Genomic DNA, 25189 nt, shown 5'->3' on the forward strand with positions numbered 1-25189 from the left:
TGCAAAGTAAATCAGACATATTCAAAGTGACCATCTGAACTATATCAACTGTCTTAATAATGTTGCTTCCTCCCGGCTAAAACAAGATCAGCACATGTCTTCTTTCTATTATTTGGGCTGATTGCAGGTGTTGCCACCACTCACCATATGCTCAGAGGCATATGTTACCAAATTCTTCCAAGCTCAACAGGAAGTGGACTGGACTGTGAATGACCACCTCAAATTGTGTTTGCATTTTGACAAATTTGTAGGGCAGTCCAATATCTCAGAGAGGAGTTCACGTCTCCTGCTTCCCTGGTGCATTTACTATAGCTGCCCAATTTCCCTGCTTTTTAAAGTTTGATAGAAATATCTGTGGGCTATAGGTACATTCTTAAACCGCAAGGTTTTTTGCGTATTAGTGATTTTCCCTGCTTTTTAATCTGGGAGGTAAGAAACGGGGTGCTGTCCACGTTTGCTGAGAATGGATTGATCATCTGCATGCTTATTGAGTTAAGTGGGATTTACACACACACACCAAGCAATCATGCTTACGATAGGTGAAACTGACCACAGGGGATGGGGATGGGAGGAGGGGGAGGAGTGGAAAGGCAGAGGGGAGGATTGGGATGGGAGCAGGCAGGAGGGAGAGGGGAGAAGGACAGGTTTGATCATATGCATGTTTATTGAATTCAATGCAATTTACTCCCGTGCAATCATGCTTAGGATAAGTAAAACTGACCGGGGGGGAGGAAGGGAGGGCTGGAGTTGGCAGGGGAGGAGGAAGGAGGAAGGAGGAAGGGAGAGGAGAGGGGAAGGAAGGGAAAAGCAGGTCTGATCATTTGCATGCTTATTGAGTTCAATGGGATTTAATCCTATGCAATCTTGGTTAGGATAGGAAAAACTGATCATGGGGGAGGAGGAGTGGGAAGGAGGGGGCAAAGGAAGGGGGAGGGGAGGTCAGGTTTGATCATTTGCATGCTTATAGAGTTCAGTGGTATTTACTTCTGTGCAATCATGCTTAACATAGGTAAAACTGACCATGGGGAGGAAGGGGAGGGGGAGGAGGGGGAAGGGAACAGAGGGGATTGGAAGGGGATGGGGGGTGAGGGGCAATGGAAGGGGGAGGGAGGGGGCAAGAGGGAGGGGATAGGAGGGAGGAGAAGGAAAGGAGGGTTTGATCATTGATATACTTTTTGAGTTCAATGGGATTTATTTCTGTGCAATCATGTTTGAAAATGGAAATGGACTGCCTTCAAGTTGATCCCGACTTATGGCGACCCTAGGAATAGGGTTTTCATGTTAACCGGTATTCAGAGGTGGTTTACCATTGCCTTCCTCTGAGGCTGAGAGGCAGTGACTGGCCCAAGGTCACCCAGTCAGCTTCATGGCTGTGTGGGGATTGGAACCCTGGTCTCCCAGGTCATAGTCCAACACTGACCCGGGGGAGGGACAGGGAGGGGAGGGGGAAGAGATTGGGTGGGTGAGCACTGTGCAGAAGGGAAGCCCCTTTCCTTTCCAAAAGGAAAAATTGTGAACAGTATCATTGCTTTTCAGTGTTTCCCTCACCATTTGATTCTACAGCAGGCACATGTAGCCTCCCACCCAAATTTAAACCAAAGCTGTCCCTGGCCACATCCACACCAGGCCGTTATTTCACTTTGGACACTTCTCTCAAAGAATGCTGGGAAGTGTACTTAGTGAAGGGTGCTGAGAGTTGCTAGGAGACGCCCTGTTCCCCTCACAGACCTTCAATCAGAGTGGCTGATTGTTAAACTAGTCTGGTTGCTGGAGCTCTGTCAGTGGAATAGGAGTCTCCTCTCAGCGCCTTTCACAAACAACACTTCCCAGGATGAAGGTCAGAGTATGGGGCAAGGTCGGTATTAGGATTACAGGTACTCTGTGAACATGGCTGATTTTTAATGAATTTCAACAGATTATGAGAACTCTGAGAAAAAAGTCCAAAAGGGCTCTGGGTTTTCTCTCTCTCTTTTTACACTTTGAACTCTCTATTCTCTCTGACTGTTTTGTATATCACCATGAAAATTGAGAGGATTGTTAAGCAAGTGTTTCTGGGTTCAGGACTGTAAGTTTTGTAAGGTTTTGTTTTGAAATGAGCTTATGGGAAGCATCAGAATGGCATAGGGTATTTTCCATTTAACATTGCGGAATGTGAAAAACCCACGCTGGCTATAGTATACAGCCACTATTGTGGCTGTATAATGCCTACTCAGAAACAAGTGTCTTTGTATTTAATGGGGTTTACTCCCAGGTAAGAAGGCACAGGATGGCAACCTAGGCTTTGGTTAAAAGGTTGGCATTGGGGAAAACACAGTTCCTGTACTTTTAACAGCTGTATTTCCAAAATCAGTACCAGCAGGACATTGCTAACTTTCCATGGTAACCATGAAGTTTTCCTTCTCTCTGTGTAGCAGCAATGACTGTATTCTCATTTGGTATTATGCCATGCCTCCACAGCAGCCATTTTGTTAGGCCATTCCCCAATGGGTGCCATTTTGCGACTGGCACCCACAGCACTCTCAAAACTGGTCCAAAAAGGATGGCAACCCATTTTAGGTATTTTCCCAAAACACAGCCCAGCAGAGTGAGTCACAGCACTATGCAACAGTTCAGGCATATTATAGTCAAAGAAACTATAGGAACAAAGAACACTGTCAGTGTCACAGCCTGAGTTTTCTGTTTTATAGGGCTGTTGAGGTTAAAGCACCTGGTATGGTTGGAATTATACAATAGATTATTTCAAAAAGTTGGATGCTTGAAAGTAGGCTTGTTACTTGTGTTTTGTACATTTATTCCACTTTTCCTCTGGTAAATAGATTTTCATATTGTTTCAAAAATGTGCAAAACTTGTTTGCCCAAAGGCCACAACAGGACAAAGGAAGTGCATGCACACCATGAGAATATAAACATCTCCCAAATCTTTCAAATTTCAACTGTTTATTTTGCAGCCTATAGACCTTAGTATGAAAATGTTGTCACCCATATGGCCAATCGCCAGGCAAATTAATGACAGGACTTGAAAACAGAGTTCTGAGGTATTTTAACATAACCTGTTAGCTTCACATACAGCAAAGTTGCTTTGTGCTGCATAATGTAAAGGTGTTGCTCCTTGACTGTCAGATGGGATGGTCCCAAACTTGTTTCGTTCTAAAAGAAGGTGAACAATTTGTGAATGACCTGAGAGAGAGAGCACATAAAAGGATTATCAGCAGCATATTACTTAGCCCAATATATGTGTTCCAGATTTCTTTTCCCCATCCTATGAGAAGTAACAACCGCTAAAAGTTTTTCCAGCAATAAAAGGTCTTAAGAAGAAAGTGTTTGGCATACATGATTTAAGTCTACAGGTTGGATCCAGACAAAGTTCACTGCAATTCAGTCCTGCTGAAATTAATGTGGCAAGTTAGCCAAGACAAATGTCTTGCTGATTTCAGTGGGTCCTAAATGCAGCTAATAAACCAATGATGTTCATTTAAGTAAAAGTGAGGGTAAAGCAAAAGTGATCCTCTTGGGATAGTACAAGAACTGAAGCTTTGCTCAATGGCTTTATAGGCCTCTTCCAACTCTACAATTCTATGAAACTGATATAAGAGTGTGTGCGGATGCTGCAGACAGGTTTTACTGTCTGATAGAGCAGTTTGCTCAAAGCACAAAAGGTCTTTGTATCTGAAATCATTGTTGCCTTACTTCAGTTGCAACTATGAACACTGAAGACACATAACTGCATGGTATGGTTGGCTCTCACTTATTCATTTGGTCTGAATCTCTCTGGTTTGATGAATGTGAATATGATGAAGTATAGTACTGTTTGAAATTGTTTTTAAAAGCCTTTCCAGGGTTCTATATACATGCATGGGTGTTAGTTCCAGGTAAGGCACCATGGACACCCAACCATAGCTTCCTATGAGTGAGAACAGGTTAGAAGTCTCCAAGTGACTCTCCCTTCAAAAGAATCTAGTAGTTCTTTAAAATGATCCACTAAATCACATGGGGGGGGGAGAGATGTACCCACACCAACTTCTCACTGCCCTTTCCCCTATCACAGCTGGGAGCCACTGGTACTTAGAGACAGCTCAGAACCCCCAACTAGAGATATGAATGTGGGATGCAAAGGAAGACAGCTCAGGCATTTCTTCTGAGCCTCCTTCCCATGTTGTTCTGGTCTAGCGAATGGCTCAGCTGCTTTTCAGATTACAGGCTAAAATCTGGACTGGCTTCAAAAGACAAGCCTGCTATATTTGTTCAGATTTTGGTCAGATCAACAAAAGTGACAGAGTTATGTTGAGCCCTGGTATGGCAATCTATCCCCACCCCCATCCCCAATGTCTCTTTCTATGAAGGCATTAGCTTAGCCATTTGATCAGGATCATGAACAGAAGAGGGCTACTGCACTCGTGCTCTCGTTATAGCCCTTCTATAAGCATCTAATTAGCTGCTGTGAGAACATATGAGGTCTGAGAGGGAGCCGCCTAGTTTGTTCTCCCAGTGCCTTCTGCGTCTGTTACCAGAGCCAGGGACTGACAGAGACAGCAGCAGCAGGTGCTATATAGACAATACTGAGCTAGATGAGGCAATGATCCGAGTTAATATAAAGCAGCTCCCTATGTTCCTGTTTCCTCTCACCCCATGTGAGAGTTTTTGTCAGGGAGCAAGCTCCAATTTAGAAAGTCAATGTTCCACAAAATTAGCTGACATGTATGACCAAGAAGAATTTAGAAATTTTGACATTCAGTATTTACCCAGTAAAGCTGCCCAGTGAAGAGGGGTTCGAAATAAATTATCGTAAGAGGTCACGTTGCAACCTTCATAGGAGGTCAACAGATCAACAACAGCTACATTCCCATCAGCAACTGCAAAGTGAAGGGGAGTTCGTCCTTCATAGTCTTGCCAGTTCAGCAGAGATTCAGTTGGAGCAGCATCCTAATTTGTAAAAATACCAGGTAGATAAGGTGCACAGAGCATTCAGAGACTGTAGCAGCTGTTTTCAAAGTAATCGATACTGAGCACAGATTCAACAGTCTAATCAGAGGACAAATACAATATGCTTTTACAATTAAAAAGTTACATTACTACTGCATGTGTTCATGATCATTAAACCTAAGATCACACACGGAATTTAAAGCATTTTTATCACTTAGACATCTTGTACTGTTTCAGTGAATGTGCATTACCCACTGTTTACAATTTATGAATTTTTCATTTTAAATGCCTATTTATTTAGATTTATATCTCACTTTTCAGTTCCCAAAGTGGCTAACATTTATACAAGAGAACGCATAGACTAGAAAAACAAATTCAAAAGAAAATAAAAACAATCAGCCCTAATGAAGATGGAGCTGACATATTATGTTCCTTCACAGAGGGCTGTTGATGGTAGGCTGTTGGCCTTGTCCTATGGAGTGGCAGATGACAGTCCAACTCAGTGATTCCCAACGTGGGCGGTAGCACCCCCCCTGGGGGGCGTTACAGCCTTTCAGGGGGGGATTGGCGTGACTACAAACTTTAGGGGGGCGTTGACATTTGGCAGTCTGATGCGACAGTTGAAGCATTTAATACACAAATCATTAATTTTTAAACTGTTTTGTCCCCAGTTAGAATGTATTTAATAGTCTCAATTCATAGAAATAACACTATAAATAGTGTGTGCTCTTTAGTAAAGAAATTCTGAATAGCGGCCAGTGTCATATCAAGGAATGGGGATATTAGCCACGCCCCGGCACTAGGTAATGTTCCGATGCTGTCTTGAGGGATGTTGGAACCAATCACGAGAGAGTGTTTGATAAGCTGGGTGTATTGGTGGAGGGCGCATTCTTCCAACGGATGAGTGCCGTGTGCAAACGGGTGACGCAGACAGTTATTCGCTGGTTTTCTTCAGGAATGGGACACACTCGCTACCCGTTGTTTCTGTGATGTTTAAATGAACTTGTTTAACGAAACGATGCCGGTAAACTGAATGAGTTTGTTGTTAAGTAACACAGTGTATTCTATTGGTTCATACTGTGTGGACTTAATTAGTTCTTTATACTGCCTTTCCATCTTGTATGTATATTAATAAATCATACTAGGAATTCAATGTGTAATCTAAGTGCAATAAAAAGGCATGATAAAAGCAATCAGTAATAATAATTGAAAATACCTTTTATGCATTACTCATATTTTAAGGGAAGAATAGGAAGCATTGGCATATACTTAATCTGAGGGGGGCATTGGGCACAAAAAGATTTTGCAAAGGGGCGTTGGGTCGAAAAAGGTTGGGTAATGCTGGTGGAGGAGGCTGAGGTTTTATTTGGCTGCCTCTGTCACCCACACCCTCTTCAGACAGGACAGAAGAATCACTCCCTCATCTGCCTACTTGCAAACTGACCCTTGCTTCCAGCAACCTCAAACATATACTTCTAATCCATTCCACATCATTTCTGCAACTATCCAAATTTTGTTCTCTAGATCAGGGAAAAGCCTTGTTAGTTTCACCAAAACATTTAAAACCATTACTGTATGCACGAATGCCAATGCACATACATGCTCCTTTAAAGGAGAAACAAAACCTTCCCCTTCTCCTCCTCTGAGCATCACCACCAAGGGCAGCAGGAATGATTGGGAAGCTATGAAACTGACAAAGTTTTCCCCTGACCATGTCCATTTCAACTGACAGCAGAGGAGGGTATGAAATTGAGACGTTTCTACCTATACACTTCCATGTGAAAAGAAAGAAAACTCTAAATGTAAACAAGTGGATAACTAAATATGGACATGGGAGACTAAAAATGCACCTTATAAAGGAACAGTTATAAATCCACCTTCTACGGACATCAGTTAAAAAACCTGATAGAAATGTATTTAAAATTGCATATGTGTATTTCACACCAACAGCAGAAGAAAGGCTCAAAACAAGCACTTATTCAAGGCAGCCTTTCCTAATCTCATGACCTCCAGATATTTTGCTCCAGAAAAAGTTAAGGTACAGTCATGGATACAACGTTATAAAAAAATATCAAAAATTTAATGTATACAAACAGTATGAAATCCTTGAAGGTGTTCCCACGTAATAATGCAAAATAGGCCAGAAAATTTTTGAAAATAACTCAATGCCCATACATAGTAAGAAACAGAATATATAATATATAATTTTTCTGGAGCACCATACTTACGTTGAGGTAGATTTTAACTTCACAGTTTTCGCTCCAGATATTTTGGACTACAATCCATTCAACGTACTAGGTTTTTCAAGTTGATCTTCAAGTGCTTTGTGGATTATTTATGGGTCTCTGCAACCCTCCTCCCAGCCTCCTCCCAGCCCCTGACCCAGCCAACCCCTCAACCTCCAGTACTCCTTCACTCTACCTCCTCCTGCTTGTTCCTTCTGAGGGGGGGCTTATGAGAGAGAAAGGAAAGACAGGCAGCCATTGGTGAACACAGAGTAGAGAATTTCCCTGCTTGCTGCCTCCTTCTGCCTCTCCCTCAGAGAGAGCAAGAAATGAGCAATATTCCCCCTGCAGGCTTCTTTGTCCATCTCTAGGAGATAGGGCAGGTTGCTTCAGCTGGGTGGGTGGGAAAAGAAGGGAGAAAAGGGAGATATTATGGCTCCTTTGTGGGTGTGCATGCATGTGCGTGGTGTCTCTGTCCTTTGCCTTTCTCAGTATTCCCCACTTCTGACCCTCCAAATGGGAAAAAAATGGCAGCAGCTCTAAAAGTGAAGAGTGAGAAAGAAAAAGCAGCAGTAGGAGCAGCATGTTCTTCTAGACAGGGAGCCTCAAGCAGTTGGAGGTTGGAGTAGGGTGAAGGGCAGCCTCTCTCATCAACTTTCTCCCTTCCTTCTAAAGGATTTTCCCCCTCCTCTCCTGCCTTGCTCCCCTTGTGACTTCTCCCAGCCTGCTGCTAAAAAAGAAAAGGAAGGGACTTGGTTGAGACAGAGGGAGGTACTTCCTGGATGGGCTTCAGAGAAGGCCAGAGAGGGGGCAATGGTAAATGGGTTCCAAGAAGGCATGTTGCCCAGGGCCCCCTCAAACCTGGTATCACCACTGTGAAGCAATAGGTAAAGTTGAGAGACATTCAAAAGGAAGTTTGAGTGTCTCTTGTGACAGAGACAAACCTTAGGACTGTAAACCTTAAAAGGATACCAGTGTTCTGTGCAGTGCCTATATATGATTGCCATTAAAATAAATAAGTTACATCAGAGAGGTGTTTATTTGAACAGAAAGCCTTACCAAAATGCATTTGACAGTATGAACTGCACTGAGATGCTTGTGGTTAGCAGCCCAATGAAGTGGAATTTTGCCTTCGATATCTGGGATTCCAATATTAGAATCATGTTTGATTAGAAGTTTCACATGCTCTGGATTATTGTAATAGGCACTCCAGTGAAGAGCAGTTTGCTGGGGATAATTAAAAGAGAGACACATTAAAATGAAATCTTTTTCATTCTATTGTTGTGAACTTAAGAGAATACATAACATGAACAATTTACAAATTATAAAGGCTGAAGACAGTTGACAGTGAGGGAAAGCAGGTTCAAGAGGGGCTCTGGGTTTACTTCTGTTTGGTTTCAGGATTGTCCAGTTGCATAGTTATGATTTCAGGTATGCTGTACATAAAATAAGACAGAGTTTAGGATGCATTGTAAGCATGCAGTGACCTGAAAAAGCAGAGTATGAGGCAGTAATCCAACACTGCACCAGTTTCATCTATGCATTACTAGCATAAAAAAGGGAAGTCAATTCAAAATGACAAATATGAATCAATAGTCTCCAAATTTATTTCATATTCTATACTCAGTGGTGGAACTAACACAGAGAAATGTATTTCACTGATTCTACAAGAATGGCCAAGTTTGAGATTTGGCAAACTTCAAGTGGAAAGTAACTGCACAGGCACCCAATGAGAAAGCCTCTTCAGGTGCTCATTTAATTCAGACTGCTAATGAAAGTTAAAGAGGAAAGCACAAAAGCAGGATTACAGCTGAACGTCAAAAAAACTAAAGTAATGACAACAGAAGATTTATGTAACTTTACAGTTGACAATGAAGACACTGAACTTGTCAAGGATTATCAATACCTTGGCACAGTCATTAACCAAAATGGAGACAATAGTCAAGAAATCAGAAGAAGGCTAGGACTGGTCCTCAAATGCAAAGATGTATCACTGAACACTAAAGTCAGGATCATTCAGACCATGATATTCCCAATATCTATGTATGGATGTGAAAGTTGGACAGTGAAAAAAGCGGGTAAGAGAAAAATCAACTCATTTGAAATGTGGTGTCGGAGGAGAGCTTTGCGCATACCATGGACTGCGAAAAAGACAAATAATTGGGTGTTAGAACAAATTAAACCAGAACTGTTACTAGAAGCTAAAATTATTATTATTATTATCATTACCATTATCATTATTATTATTATTATATTTAGTTATACCCCACCCTGTTTCCAAAACTGGAACTCAGGGCGGCTTACAACTAAAAATGGGTACATATAATTTGGACATATAAAAATCTACATTTAAAATAGAATTAAACTCATTACAGCATTAAAACAATATGGGTAAAATGATGAAACTGAGGTTATCATACTTTGGACACATAGTGAGAAGACATGATACAGGAGAAAAGACAATAATGCTTGGAAAAACAGAAGGGAGTAGAAAAAGAGGAAGGCCAAACAAGAGATGGATTGATTCCATGAAGGAAGCCACAGACCTGAACTTACAAGATCTGAGCAGGGTGGTTCATGACAGATGCTCTTGGAGGTCACCGATTCATAGGGTCGCCATAAGTTGTAATCGACTTGAAGGCACACAACAACAACAATAAATAATTCAGACTAGCGGCACAGTGTATGGATTGCAATGGAAGCAGTGATTTGTGTTTGTATGCACAGGCCATTCAAAATGTGTTTTCAATGAGAGAAATAACGTAACTGTTTTGCCAAAAAACAAGTTGCTTTTTTTATAAATGGTATTTGTGCAGTTGTGCACATAAGTTATGTAAATACCTAGAACAAATCTTAAACACCTAGGGACCTGGTTCTCATTTCCCCTCCTGAGGGGAATTTGAAGCCGGCTGCCCAGGAGTGGGCTGAAAAGTGATGAAGAACAGTCTCTGAACTGTTGTCCCCACGAAGGGGAAGACCCTACTCCTCAAAACATATACAATGGGTTGAGGAAAGGGCATTAAGGCCAGTTCCCTAACTATAGAATGTTGTACAATTTGCTCTGTTTGGGTGCAGAAGATGTATGTGGAACTACACAGAGACAACTAAGAAGAGCTAGTGTTTTACAGAGACAGTAAAAGCTACAAGTTTATTTTTACCTTGTTTTTGTCCTGTGTATCGACTTCTCCTGGTGCCATGTATTTCAGCAACAAAGCAAGGCATTTAGGATTCTTGTGCTGGGTAGCTAAGTGTAAAGGAGTAATTTCTTCCATATCCTTCTTCATCCAGTTTGCTCTACGAGCAAGTAAAAGTTTCATAAAGCGATAATTTCCCTAAGTAATTGAATGGGGGAAGGAAGGAAGACGGAAGTTAATTTCAACTAGTTAAGTGTTATGAAACTCACAGGTAATAATGCAACTTTGAAAGGCAATCATTAGAGGCAATAGCAATGAATAGTTTACATTCCTACAGATGGAACAGAATCTCTCTCTCTCTCTGTATATATCTGCTCCATCAACAGTATATTTGCACATGCTCTACTCAAATAATGAAGAGAAGGAAGCATTGTCTAATTAAGCACAATCCCACTTTTTTACATGACACTTTTTCTATAAAATGTCCTTTTTATTTTGGAAATACACATAAAATAATAAAGATCATTTAAAACAGGAGCAGCTTGGAATGCTATGATTTTTCTTATTCTTGATGTTGCTGGGGTTATACTATACAGTAATGTATCATACTAAATATGAATCACAACTGACTTTTTTTAAAAAAAAGTTATGCGAATGTAAATATATTCCATTAAATGTCTACAAATCATTTTGAAAAGCTACAGGGACTCCTAGGACAGTTATCTTTAACCTTTGGTCCCCAGATATTGATGGACTACAGCTCCCACCAGCCCTGACCACTGGCTCAGCTGGCTAGGGATTATGGGAGTTGTAGTCCAACAGCATCTGCGGTCCCAAAGCTGAATAACTCTGTCCTAGGGCAAGGTTTTAGAAATGGGGTAGACCTGGTGACCATCTGCCCCATGGTTTTTCATGTCTCCTCATTTTTTAAAAAATTAAATGTTTAGTGTTTTGTACACGGAGATGTATTCTACCCAATACCTTAGTAAGAAACTCCCAGAGTTCTCTCAGAGTTCCTTGGGGAGAGCCTGTTAGTCATGGTTAGGTGTAAATGATGCAGCAATTTCCCCCTCACCATAACCATCTCCCCAGTTATAAAACCAATTCCTTTCTTTCAAAGATGGTGGCAGATTTTACTCCCACCTTACTCTGTGCTTACTCACACAATGACAGCTACCCACTACTTTCTGCTGGATAAAGTAGTGGCAAATAGGGAGGACAGAAGAATACATCAAATCAGAAGTGTGGTCCATTACTTTTAAAAATCTGTGTTCTTGGACTGAAATCAATAAATTATTTCTGAAGCTAAATACTTTAACACTATAAATAATAATGAATGCAAAAATAACGCTGATTCATATAAATAACTCTCAATAAACAGTGATACTATTGTTTTCATTTAGATATTTAGTTAGCACTACAAATTAAGGTTGTGCAACCAATGTGTCGAAAACTAGAACCAAATCAGGCTGATTTGTAATGATATCTGCACAATCTGGATTCAGTTGAGGCAGTTACAAATCACTACAGAGTGGGTTGGTTGGAAGTGAATCGATGAGCAGTGATTTGTGCAGATCTGGAACTAAATAAATAGTATCTCTAGAGCAAGCCAGACTGTCTCCAAAGTGTTTCAGTTATTAATTACAACACCATATAAGGAAAATGCCAGAGTGGGGAGAGGAGGAGGGGAGTTGGGCTTTGCTCACTGAGAGCCTAGTTTCCAATCCAGGGCTATTATCTCACTCGACGTGCTCCAATCACAGTGCTTATTATTTATTTATTTATTTATTTAATTTAATTTATATACCGCCCTAAGCCAAAAAGGCTTGGGAAGAAGGATGGTGAAGTCTTAAAATGAAGCAAATTCACACTAATTTCACTCTTCTGTAGGATCTGCCTCTTAGAAGGGACGTTTGGTCTTACCATGAAATGGTCTTCTATGTACATGTAAAAGATGATCTCATGTGGGTGATGAGCTCCAGCTAGTGGTTGAAGGCAGAAAGATGCTGATCGATTTTTAGTAACCTTCTAACCTTTGGCTCTATCAATCAGTTCTCCAATGACAAGCCAAAAACACTCATACAATGACAAACAACCTTTAAGTATACACATTCTCTGCTGAATGTACTCTCTGCTATGAACACAATACACAGAAAAATACAATAAATCTTCAAGCCCAGGCCACAGAAGGGAGTGGCCCTGATATTATCTTTTACATGCATGTAGAAGGCCGTTTTACAGTAAGACCAAATGTCCCTTCTCCCATGCTTGTAAAGATGATCTCAGGTGGGACATACCCAAACCACCCATATCCATGTAGGATGGAAATTAAAGGCTGGGCTGCTTAACATTGTGGAAGAACATGCTATAGCACTCTTCTCCCAAAGGTGCCTCTGCTGAGGCATACAGATTGATTTAATAATGCTTAATGAAAGTATTTGGAGTAGCCATGTAGCTGCTCCACATACCTCATTAGAGGAGCATTAAACACAAATGCAGCTGTGGTGGCAGCAGCACTGGTGGAATGAGCCACAATCCGTACTGGGGAAACTAAGTTCAATGAGGTGTACCCTAATGGTATACATGCTTTAAACCATCACAATAGCATTGGGGAAACTTTCTTCCTTAGAGAAGCAGACTGGAAAGATACAAACAGTGCATCTGTTGGATGGAAGGGATTCATTCGGGATACACAGACTATTAGAGCCCTCCACACATCTAAGGAGTGCAGTCCCTCCTGGCAATGAAAAGAGGACAGAACTGTAGGCTGAAGGGAAGGCACTGTCCACAGGATCACTGTACAGAAGTGTCTGTCTACACAGAGAGCACTGAGCTCAGAGATCCTGTGAGCTGAAGTGATATTCTGTGATATATCTGTGTCTTAGTTACTCAAGTAGTGTCACTTTCCATACTTTCCCCTTTTTGGGCCCTATTTTTTTAGGTTAGGTTTGGATTTTATTTACAGCTGCGTTCCATTTCCTGTGTCTGTCTATTTATATTTTGTACTCACAAGACTTACTGACACACACATTCACAATATTGTACACAGTCCAATAAATTGTACAGTTAGTGCGCAAGCAATATACACATATGGGAATATTACATACATCAGTGCAGTATAGTCTTTTAAAAAATATTTTTTTTAAAAAGCAAGCTTTAAATGTGGTTAGCACAAAACCCCTTGGAGCTGCCTGTCTGAAATTTGGCAGGGATAATCCCCTCTTTAGTGGCTACCGTGTCTCCAAATTTCATGCACCTTTTGAGTACTGCTTGACTGGTACTGCTGCCCTAAGACTTTCTGCAATAGTTTTCTGTGGGGAGAAACATTCGTACTTTGTACACATACAACCTCTGAAATGCACAGGGGTCATTTTTTCCACAGAGCATGTTTGTACATAGCAGTTTGCAACCGTACACACCTTTGCAAAAGAACCTAATCTAAAGTGACAGCTACTATCCATGTTGTCTGTACACACAGGTGGGTGTGTTTTCAAACTCCCCTCCATTCACAGAATTTCCCCCTTCATTCTTTCAAAAGAGGGAATGGAAACTGGTGTGTTGATATACTGATACAAAGGAATACACATTGGCATACAGAAGACACTAAATTACTGTACTGCTTCCTATTCTGTTAAATAATATGGTTACATAAAACACAACATTGCTGCAACTATCGTTGTGTCAATCACTTTTTTTCTTGGTGGTAGGCCCTATCAGTTCTGAGGCTGCCTCTGTCAGTGTCACAGGCGAGCTGCCCATGTATCTAGACCCAACCAACACTTTGATCAACTCTAGACCCAGGTCTGCTAGATAGAGACAGGATGTTTACACTATTGTATTTTCTATTTTCAAAAAAATATAGGCAGAGAATGTCCATTATATGTGAAAGAACACCATTGGTCACCATTTGATCATGTGATTGGAAGTTTTTGTGGAGACTATCTAGTCATAGGTGTCCACACAACCTTTATTTTTATTATAACAAAGAATGATTTCAAACTTGGATGTGTTTTCTGAGTTTGCTGTATCTTTATGCATGGAGGCAAGAAAAATGACTGTTATAAAACTTACTTCTTTGGCACATAACTTACGAATGTCAAGTCTTCTTGAAAGCAAACAATGTTGTTGTTGACACCTGGATTTATAAGAAAGGAATTCTGGAGGACTTTCTGATTTGTTTTTAATGTGCCAACCAGAGTCAGGATTTTCTTAGCTAATCCTCTGGTTTGTGGCACACTGGTGAAAAAGTTATAAGTTGCCTATTCTGTCCAGAACTCTGTATGCATGTTAGTTTCTCTAGCTGCTGTGGCATGTCCTTCCTTCCCCACATCTACATCTGCATCTTAAACATAAGGTTTAAGATATAACTGTCAAAGAATTGTCCCCCTAGGGTCCCTTGTCCTTCAGCACCCCGGGGGGAGGGTTCTTTGCTTCCAAGAACAGTCCCACTTTCCTGGGTCTCTGCTTCTCAGGCAAAAACTCTCCCTCCTTCTAGAGTAATTACTCACAGTAGTACTGCCACCAGCCTTCCTCCTGGTTCCTCGCTCTGAGAGAAAGGATCTCAGAATCCAATGTGAATTCCAAGGGATTAACCCTCATTAGTAAAGGTAACTAGTAGCGTTCAGCAATCAAGGACTAGATTTAGAATCCTTAGTTCCAATCCAATACACACCGTTTATCAAAGGATAGTTTATTTCAGGGGTGGCCACTCCGTGGCTCTCCAGATGCTGCTGAACTACAGCTCCCATCAGTCTCAGCCAACACAGCTCATGGTCAGGGATGATGGGAGCTGTAGGCCAGCAGCACCTGGAGAACCACAGAGTGGCCACCCCTGGTTTATTTAAAGGTAAACAGAATGGTATAAACAAAGAGAACAATACTTTGATGCCTTAAAGCTAATCACCCTCAGAGGAGCTACATGAGGTATATTGGCATAACAAAGGAGAGTTCAATACAGACAAAAGAGTAAAATAAAGAACTTTCTAAGCTAGGTCCTATACTTACAGTAGATCAGCCTAGTTCCCCAAAAGGGTTTCTCTGCCACACTTCAGGCGACTCGAGTAGATGGAAAATAGGGAACGAAGACGGAAAGAGCATCCTTCATTTTTATAGAGTTTATCGGTCAACAAGGGGGGGGGAGACAAATCACCATATCCTGCCCCTGCCGGGACCTACTCCTTTGAAGCCTTTGAAGATAAGGGGACTAGACAGCCTCATCCAGGGGTCCTGATCTACAACACCCCCTCTTCCTGACTTTTGATCTCAGGAAGCTGATAAGGGATAACAGCTAAGTATCAGTTGCATCTCTTGCAGGGTTGCAAATTGCCTGTCTGACACTGAGCTGCGGATCTCCCCCAGTAGGGAGTCCTAGGGAACCACAGGCTCCCAGAATTCTCTCTGGTTGACCCATTTCAGCTTGACCAAAGTTAGCTATTCTTGACAATAACTGCAACACAGCCAGAAATGTATGCCATATTTTGTGGATTTGGATGGCACATCCTACCTCAGTGGATCTCTTTCTCTGAATGGCATTAATTGTTCATCAACTGTAACATTCTCATATGGCCTGAAGCATTGTGGAGATAGTTCAGATTAGTAGTTCAGTTTTGACAATTTCAACACAATTAGAAAATAAATAAATATGACAAGGAGGGGGTGGGTGGGAAAGAGGGGTGAGGGGAACGAGAATAGGAAGAAGAGAAAGAGGGAAAAGAGGATACAGGAAAGAGGGAGCAAGAGAGGGCGATAGAAGAAAAGTTGGAGAGTGAAGAAGAGGGGTGTATGAACAACGTTAATATTTCAATATATTGCTATTTGACATATATACACACATAACATTTAAATAACAGTAAGAAAAAGAATGTTAAGGTGAGGCAGGCACAAAGGTAAGGCAGTTGGTATGATTCTAGGGTGGCTCAACCAAGGGCATCTCTCCATAGGTGGAGGGAGGGCTCCAGTCATGCTCCTTTGTTGCAATATGGCTAATAAACATGTATCATTTTGTGTGAAATATATCTTCCTTTGAGAGATCATGTCATTTTCTTTGTTGTTGAGTGAGTTTCTCCATAAGAGCTATTGCCCAAATTTGTTGGTACCATTTTTCATTAAATCATGGTCTACCTGTTTCCAGTGGTGTGCCACGACGACTTGAGCTGCTATGAAAAATGAGACCAGTAACTCCTTAAAGTACAAAGTTTTGCTGTCTCCCTGGAATGTTGAGAGGAGGGCAGTGAGTGGGTTGAGTGCTATTTGTTGTTTTGTGATGAGTCCAATTTTGTGCCAGAAAGTCCAGATTACTGGGCATGTCCACCACATATGGAAGTAGGCACCTATCCCGCCAAAGATCTGGAAAAAAACTTGCTTGGGGAGCCTTTCAAATTTTTAACATGTCTAGAAAAAATGGGGGGATATTCCTATCTACGCTGCCATTAAGCTGAAGGAGGAAGCTGCATGTATAGCACAAAGACAAGATCTAGGAGTCGAGAGACTGAAGAACTGCTATGTGTTTTGGACCAGTTAAAGACTTGGAAACTCATATTTTTGAAAACTGTAGAATAGTACATGAAAGGAAGTTGGGTGACTTATTCCAAGGGAGAGTAAAATGAAATGGGCGGATGTGATATAGTCCAGCAAGTAAGGCGAACTGCAATACCCACAAGTGATGAGTAGCCAGGAACAATCAAGACCAGAAATGAAGATCAAAATGAGAAATGGACAAAGTAAAAAGGGCTGAGAACATGAAATGTAGAATAGTCAAGCAACAGTCAGATTGCACATTTGTTCAGACATGATACTGTAGCAATACGAAGAGTTATACAAACCAGAAAAAACTTTGCTTTAACACAGCAAAGGATATGCTTATATTTATCAAGATGTAGTTCTTTAAGAAGGAAGAGAATGAGTCTATTCCCCTACAGAAATGCCTCAATAGTTCAAAAACATTTTTTGAAATCTGTATTTTTGTTGCTCGCTCTGTATAAATTCCAACTCCCCCCCCCTAAGTTTGTTTTAGGCATGAAATTGATTAGACAAGAAACTGATCCATGCTAATCAATTTCATCGTTCTAGTGATATGTATTGGATTAGAAAAGCAGCTATAATTAGGAAACAGAAAAACAGGACAAAAGGCAGTTTCCATTCCAGCTGGCCTTTCTTCCTCCCCCATTATGTGTGAATAGTTATCAAGTTACAGGATTCTTGATTAGGTTACTGCTGTGGTAGTCCTAAAATGAAACTTTCTCTTTCTTAGTATATAGAATTAAACAGCCTCATTGTAAGCTAATGCTAACTTATGGAATTCTTATCACATAAAAACAGACAAGAAACAAACAGAATCAGAGGCAAAAGATCCAGGCAATTCTTGTGATCAGGAGCCAACACAGTAGATGTAACACATTACCAAACTGGAAGAGGGGCCCTGGATACCCATGAGAAAGCTTTACTGCTGCTCTGAAAGTTACCACACTTGCTATTTAGGGGCAGGAATCACTCAACTTTTCCTTTCTTTGAATTTAGGGCTATTGTCACACTCTACACTCTGGCACCTGGATATTGTTATGCTTGCCACAATTTCCAAGCTGTGAAAGGTCTCAGGGGTTCTAGCATGTACCCTGGGGTTGGTTTCCTTTGGATGAGGCCCCTAGAGATGTACAGTGTTATATCAGATTTACTCACACATATATACAGGCTAAGCATAAAATGGGAGTTCACAGCATTAACACCAAAAGATTTTGCTCCAAAACGGATTTCTAGAGAGAGGTCTACTGTAGGGATGGGAAATCCAAGGTCCACATTATCTTCTGGACAACCTTCCAAGGCCCACTGACAACAGTAGGTAGATGAGGATGCAAAACTGCAGAACAAATATGCATTTTAATTTTGTATAGCTGGCTAGTTTCTACATACACCCCTCCTGTATCCTCCATCCAGACAATCAATAAGCACGATCAGAGTTCAACGACACATTCCAGACAGGAAAAACACCTGGGATGTGAAGCAGGGTCACTGAGGGATATGGGTTGGGAAGAGGGGGTGTGGCCTGGGGAGAGGTCCAAGGGCCAGATAAAGGGGCCTGGAGAACCACTTTTGCCCCCCCCAGTCCACAGTTCCCCACCCCTGGTCCAATGCCATAGCATTGGATTCTCAAAGCGATCACATCCAGCCACTATTTATTTAAAAACATTTATATACCACTTATTATTTCAAAATTCTAAGAAGTGAGATTTTGTCTAAATCCCTTTCAGACTCAGTTCCAGCACTGCCAGTCTATTTCCCCCTCCTGCAGGAAGGACTAATACCAGCAACCCTGAAAGAGGAGGTGATCTGACCACTCCTGGAAAAGCCCACCCTGGACTCATTGGCATGTGACAACTACCGCTCGGTCGCAAATACCCTCTTTTTAGGGAAGGTGATTGAGAGGGTTGAGAGGATTGAGAAGGTGATTGAGAGGGTTGCAAATACTCTTGGATGAAACAGATTATCTTGACCCATTCCAATCTGGGTTCAGGCCTGGTTATGGGCCTGAATCAGCCTTGGTCATCCTCACGGATGACCATTATTGGGAGAAAGACAGGTGAAGTGTGACCTTGTTATTCTTACTTGATCCCTCAGTGGCTTTTGATACTATTGACCATGTTATCCTTCTGAGCTGACTTCGTGAGATAGGTTTTGGAAGTGTTGTTTTACAGTGCTTCTGATCCTACCTCAAGGGTGGTTTTCAGAGAATAGCATTGGATGATTGTCTTCTGGCCCCCTGGCAGTTCTGCTGTCGGGTGTCACAGGGTACCATCTTGTCCCCCACACTGTTTAACATCTATATGGAGCACTTGGGAGATTTGGGGTGAGATGTCAGCAGTACACTGATGATACCCAGCTCTTTTTCTCTGTAACATCTGAATCAGGAGAGGCTGTGCAAGCCCTGGACCGGTGCCTGGACTCGGTGGTGGGCTGGATGAATCTGAATCCTAGCAAGATGGAGGCGCTGTGGGTTGATGGTTCCCAAGTTCAGATAATTGGTCAGTTGCCTGCTTTGGATGGGGTCATTGTTGTTGTTGTTATGTGCCTTCAAGTCGATTACAACGTATGGCGACCCTATGAATCAGCGACCTCCAAGAGCATCTATCATGAACCACCCTGTTCAGATCTGCACGTTCAGGTCTGTGGCTTCATTTATGGAATCAATCCATCTCTAGTTTGGCCTTCCTCTTTTTCTACTCCCTGCTGTTTCCCCCAGTATTATTGTCTTTTCTAGAGAATCCTGTCTTCTCATGATGTGTCCAAAGTATGATAACCTCAGTTTCATCATTTTAGCTTCTAGTGACAGTTCTGGTTTAATTTGTTCTAACACCCAATTATTTGTCTTTTCGCAGTCCATGGTATGCGCAAAGCTCTCCTCCAGCACCACATTTCAAATGAGTTGATTTTTCTCTTATCCGCCTTTTTCACTGTCCAACTTTCACATCCATACATAAAGACTGGGAATACCATAGCCTGAATGATCCTGACTTTGGTGTTAGTGATACATCTTTGCATTTGAGGACCTTTTCTAGTTCTCTCACAGCTGCCCTTGCCAGTCCTAGCCTTCTTCTGATTTCTTGACTATTGTCTCCATTTTGGTTAATGACTGTGCCGAGGTACTCTCTCTGCAAGAGCAGGTTTGTAGTCTGGGGGTACTCCTGGATCCATCTTTGTCATAGAAGCCCAGGTGACCTCAGTGGCTAGAAGTGCCTTTTACCAGTTTTGGCTGGTAAGAGCTGCAGCCATTTCTGGATTGAGATAGCCTAACCACTACTGTCCATGCACTGGTAACCTCTGGGCTGGATTACTGTAATGTGCTCTATGTGATGCTGCCATTGAGGTTATCCAGAAGCTGCAGCTAGTGCAAAATGTGGCAGTGCGACTGCTCACTGGGACAGGGAATCTGCTGAAAGAATTGCACTGGCTGCCCACTAGCTACCAGGCCAAATTCAAGGTTCTGGTTTTGGTGTATGAAGTCCTGTACGGCTTGGGACCAGGATTCCTGAAATATCATCTTACCCCTTATGTACCCAGTCAATCACTGCGCTCTGCAGGTGAGGGGCTCCTGCAGATACCATCTTATGAGAAGGTCCATTCCACACAACACAGGAAGTAGACCTTCAGTAGTGTGGCGCCTACCCTTTGGAATTTCCTTCCCTTAAATATTAGACAGGCACCATCTCTGTTATCTTTTTGGCACCTACTGAAGACCTTCCTCTTTCAACAAGCCTTTTGAGTAGAGACCTTATCCCAGTCTGCGTCTGTGTTGGAAAAGCACTTTTTTAAAAAGATGTTTTGTTTTAATATATCTTAAAGTCTGTTTTTAAGATGTTTTAGGGCATTTTTAGTTTTTTTAGTGTTTTGTTTGGCACCCTGGGCTCCTTCTGGGAGGAAGGGCTGGATAATAAATAAATAAATACAATATATTTAATGTAGTACTCGTCAGTCAGAACTGGTCTCTTCCATTTTTCATTTATACGCACACACAAAATCTAATAGATGGAAATTTCAATTATATCAATGAAGTTAGACGGAACTTCCAAATGCCTTACTGCAGATTTACAGCAACAACGGATATCAGAGAAGGAAAGACTCATAATTATCTGAAAATCGTACATTTTGACAAACCCCAGTGAGTCTACTCCAAGTATGACTTAGTTGGATAACCTTTAAAGTGTGCATATTTGTACATTTTAGCATATGTAAAGATGCATACCGTAGATAACAATTGCTTAAGAGGGCAGCCAATTTCAAAATGCTTACTGAATTATCTTTCCTTTCAAATTCTAAAAAAATTCCAAATGCAAAACTTAATTCTTTACAGCTTTACAATATGAATTACTTGTAGTTTTTGAAACATGCAGTTACAAAACATTATGGGAAGATAAAGCAGACTGGCATTTAGTAACAAATCATATGAGCTTGAAAGATTTTCAGTCCATAAGACCTGTAATAAAATCAGTCAATAATTATGTGGCAGCATGTGGTTGTGGCTTGTGGTAGGGCATCAAAACAGCAAGATAAAACATGACATTACACAAGAGTTTGCCAGAGCTCATAAGCAGATACACTGCTCAAAATATTGCTAATCAAGAAAGCTATAATCTATCCTGGAAACCACATTTCATTAAAATCACTATACTAGTTTAGATTGGGATGTAAGAGATGACTTCCCTTTGGTTTATCAACTTTCATTCTGCAATGACAACTGTTCAGAAAACAAAGCTGGAAGTCATATAATCCCTTTTGTTAAAAATTACCTTCTAGAAACTCATGACAACTCTCCTCTACCAATCTGCCATCCTCATTTGAAAAAGGTATGATAGTTAAATATAGCTTTAGGCAACATTTAATTATAGCATAATGTTAGAATTTGGTACATATGCAATCAAGGTCTTACCTAGAAATAAATGTATGATATTCTTACAAGATAATAGAGTTGAAAAACATAACACAAAAAGGCCTTTAGACAGTAGTATTACTTTATCTGAGAATATTGGGGAAAGGAGGAAGAAAAATTTTTTATGAGCTGCTAAAAATAGTCTAGGAGAAGGCTTAACAGCCCACATATTCAATAGATATCTTATTTTCTATATGCTGTTTCGTTTATATATTGATTTTATGCAGCTGAGGTATCTGAAAAATGTTCAATAAAAATTCAAGTTTAAAAAAATGTTAAGTGTTGTGACCCTGGCTCCAAGCAGCAGCCAGGACTCCAACAGCAGAACAGGAACAAGTTAAATCAGGAAGGCCAGTGATACAAGGTGTGCTGAATCCAGACTCAGGGATCAAAATGAGCCAGGGTGGTGTAGTCGTTAGAGTGCTGGACTAGTACCAATGAGACCAGGGTACAAATACTTACCCAGCCATGAAATTCACTGGATGACCTTGGGTTAGTCAGAGTATCTGAGCCTAAGCTACCACATAAGATTGTTCTGAGATAAAAACTGGGAGAGAACCATATTCACTAGATTGAGCTCCCTGAAAGGCGAGGTATAAATGCTATTTAAAAAGTAAAAATATCGAGTCTCAAACAGAGCTGATCAATATGGAGCCCCCTGCCACAAAATTCCTCTAAGGAACCTGTCACATTTACACCATGTGCTTCACACGGCCCAGTGCCTGCTCATCATTGCCCAACTAAAGCCACTCTCAGGTGTCTGTTGTAACCCACAGGTTTCCAATCACACTTCGCATGTGAATACGTGGATGGAGACGATGGTGCTTCCAGTTAAAATTCCACATTATAAAGCATTCAATGAGCACCTGCTTGAGAATGTGCATAATCAACATGTATTGACTGACGGTGGATTTGCACATTAGCACAAACATTTGCAGGTTTGGTTTGCATGGTATAGCCTGTACCCTCCATGCATAAAGGAATAAATGCTGAAAGATAAATGTCTGATCAATTTTGGTAATTGGCTTATTTTAAAGTAATTGTTTTCCAAATATATACATGGCTATTCTGGCTCAGATATTGGTGCTTATTTCTCATTACAACTGAAAATATGCTCCATAGTTGTTGCGCCCCAGGCGCAAGGGAAGTTAGATCAGAGAGAGATGAGGACAAGGTCCTTGGGGGCGTTGAAGGAGAGGGGACTCTGCCAGCCTGCAAACTTCCTCAGGCAGCACCCTCATCAAGGCAGGTCCCGCCCCACCTGCGAGCTCCCCGCCTGAACCATTGGGAAGCGACCCTTCAAACGTGCCAACCCCACTCATGCAGGAATCCCCACCCAGCACTTCAAATGCATCCCCGCCAACCAGCTCCCCGCTCCCTGAGGTCACACCATCACCTAGTCAAGCCCTGCTATCAGATGGGCCATCAGAGGCTCGCCCCCTTGCCCCGTACGAGAACAGAGATTTTCAGAGGGTGGAACTTCAGAGGAGCCATATTTACACACGGAAACCTTCCTTACTTAAGCAGGTTCCCACCCAGGCTCTAGTGCTGAGTCAACTCTCCCCATACACTGCAGAGGCTGTTTAGGTAAACTAGTTAGTGAAAATAGTGAGTCAGAGTGGACAGGTTTATGAAGTGCACTGCTTTGGATGTAACCATCACACTAATAAAACAAGAATTAGATCAAACCTCACCTCTGTCTCATATCTTGGACTCTGAGCACGACAATCGTTCCTTTTGTGAAGCACAGTAGGACCCCACTCATACGGTGGGTTAGGTTCCATATCCCCACCGAAAAGCAAAAATCTTCAAAAAGTGGAACATAGCATTTTTTTCACTTGCAAATGCATATAAAAGCCTCCACCAGCTCCCTCACTTCTCATCCCCCTCGCTCACTTGCCCTCTCCCCCCACCCCACCCTGCTCGCTTGCTCACTCACCCTTGTTATGGTGGGGGAGTAGTGCTCCCCTTCCGTGGCAGGCTCCCTGCTGCAGATCGCAGGGAGGGAGCTGCCTGCCCACTTGCTGCCCCCCCCACACCCACCCTCTCGCTCGTCCTCCCCCTCGCCCGCTCACCCTCTGCCCCCACTCACTTGCCCTTGCTGTGGTGGGCGAGTAGTGCTCCCCTTCCCTGGCAGCCTCTCCGCCTGTCGTATCCAGGTTGGGACTCAGGAACCAGACCAGTTGGTGAAAGCAAATCAGTTTTTATTAAAGTAATATCCAGACAAAGACTACGCCTTCTCATGAAGTTTCACTACAAAACATAACCTGCGACTTGAAAGAGAGTTGACAGAACAAGGAACCACTATTCCCCCTGTTCCTTAAGAAGGGGGCAATCGAGCACGAATTCTCTCACTCCGCCTCAAAGTGCTCTCATCCACTCCCCTCCTCTCCCCCTTCTTTTGTTGTCTCTTTTGCTGTCTCCTTGTACGTGGTGAAGGAGATGCTACTGCCCCCTCCCCTTCTGAGAACTCTGATTCAGGTATGGGGGAAAGCGGGGGGGCAAGGCCTAAACCATCTGGCTGCTTCTCTTTGCTTTTCCCTGGATCAGGAGGAGGCTGGATTCCCCCTTGCCCTCCCTCCTTCTCCAACTGCTCTAAGCTCGAAGGGGGAGGGGGTGTGGGAAACTCCTGGGAAGGATCTGTGTCTGTTGGACATTCAAGGTCTTTGTTGCTAGACAGTTCTATCTCTGAGATTCCCTCCCCCTCCTCTGCGTCTTCTTCACACGGCTCTGGCCAAATGACCCCCTCCCTCTCTTCATCTTCTGAAACATCAGGGCCCCAATCCTGCATCCCGACACCGCCGTGGATGGCAGGGAGGGGGCTCCGCGCCGTGGATGGCAGGGAGGGGACTCTGCACCGTGGATGGCAGGGAGAGGGCTCCACGCCTGCTCACCTTCTCGCCCGTGTCCACTCACTCACCCTCCTCTGCCCCCCCACTCACTTGTTCACTCACCCTCATTATGGTGGGGGAATAGTGCTCCCCTTCCACGGCAGTCTCCCTGCTGCAGATCACAGGGAGGTAGCAGCCCGCCCATGCCTACTTGCTTGCCCTCCGCCTGCTTGCTTGTCCTCTGCCAGCTGCCTTGCTAAACCTCCTGTTCATCCTCCCCTTGCCTGCTCGCTCGCCCTCTCCCCCCACTCACTTGCCCTCCCCCCACCCTCCCGTTCACTCGCTCACCCTCCCTCATTATGGTGGGGGAGTAGTGCTCCCCTTCCTTGGTAGGCTCCCTGCCACTGATCGCAGAGAGCTGCCTGCCCATGCCCACTCACTCTCCCCTTGCTCGATCACTCGTTTGCCCCCCCACCCCCCACCTGCCTGGTAGGTAGGTAGGTAGGTGGGGCGTGTGTACAGGTGCCACGGCTCAGGACACACATTGCTTACCTCTCCCAATTGAGGAGGGAGTCACTCCAGCAGCAAACAGCTATGAAGGAGGCAAAGGAACCTTCTGTGATCAGCTTCTGGGCAGAGAAGTGCTTGGCATCGTCCATTGGG

The 25189-nt window shown here is 42.6% G+C and overlaps 1 protein-coding gene across 9 annotated transcripts in view; it reads right to left on the reverse strand.

Annotated features, from left to right (window-relative positions):
• The window catches only part of INVS (inversin), a 220119-nt gene that overhangs the window by 119210 nt on the left and 75720 nt on the right, over positions 1-25189 (reverse strand). For 8 of the 9 annotated variants that reach the window (XM_061589721.1, XM_061589718.1, XM_061589715.1 and 5 more), the window contains 4 exons: positions 10304-10477; positions 8205-8372; positions 4740-4920; positions 3068-3177 (listed from right to left, as the gene is read on the reverse strand). In XM_061589721.1, the coding sequence (XP_061445705.1) occupies positions 3068-3177; positions 4740-4920; positions 8205-8372; positions 10304-10477 (633 nt within the window). The remainder of the gene's footprint in view (positions 1-3067; positions 3178-4739; positions 4921-8204; positions 8373-10303; positions 10478-25189) is intronic. The other variant, XM_061589716.1, reaches the window with a different exon arrangement.

This window comes from Rhineura floridana, chromosome 11 (genome assembly GCF_030035675.1).
Source record: "Rhineura floridana isolate rRhiFlo1 chromosome 11, rRhiFlo1.hap2, whole genome shotgun sequence".
In the NCBI taxonomy this organism is placed as follows: domain Eukaryota; kingdom Metazoa; phylum Chordata; class Lepidosauria; order Squamata; family Rhineuridae; genus Rhineura; species Rhineura floridana.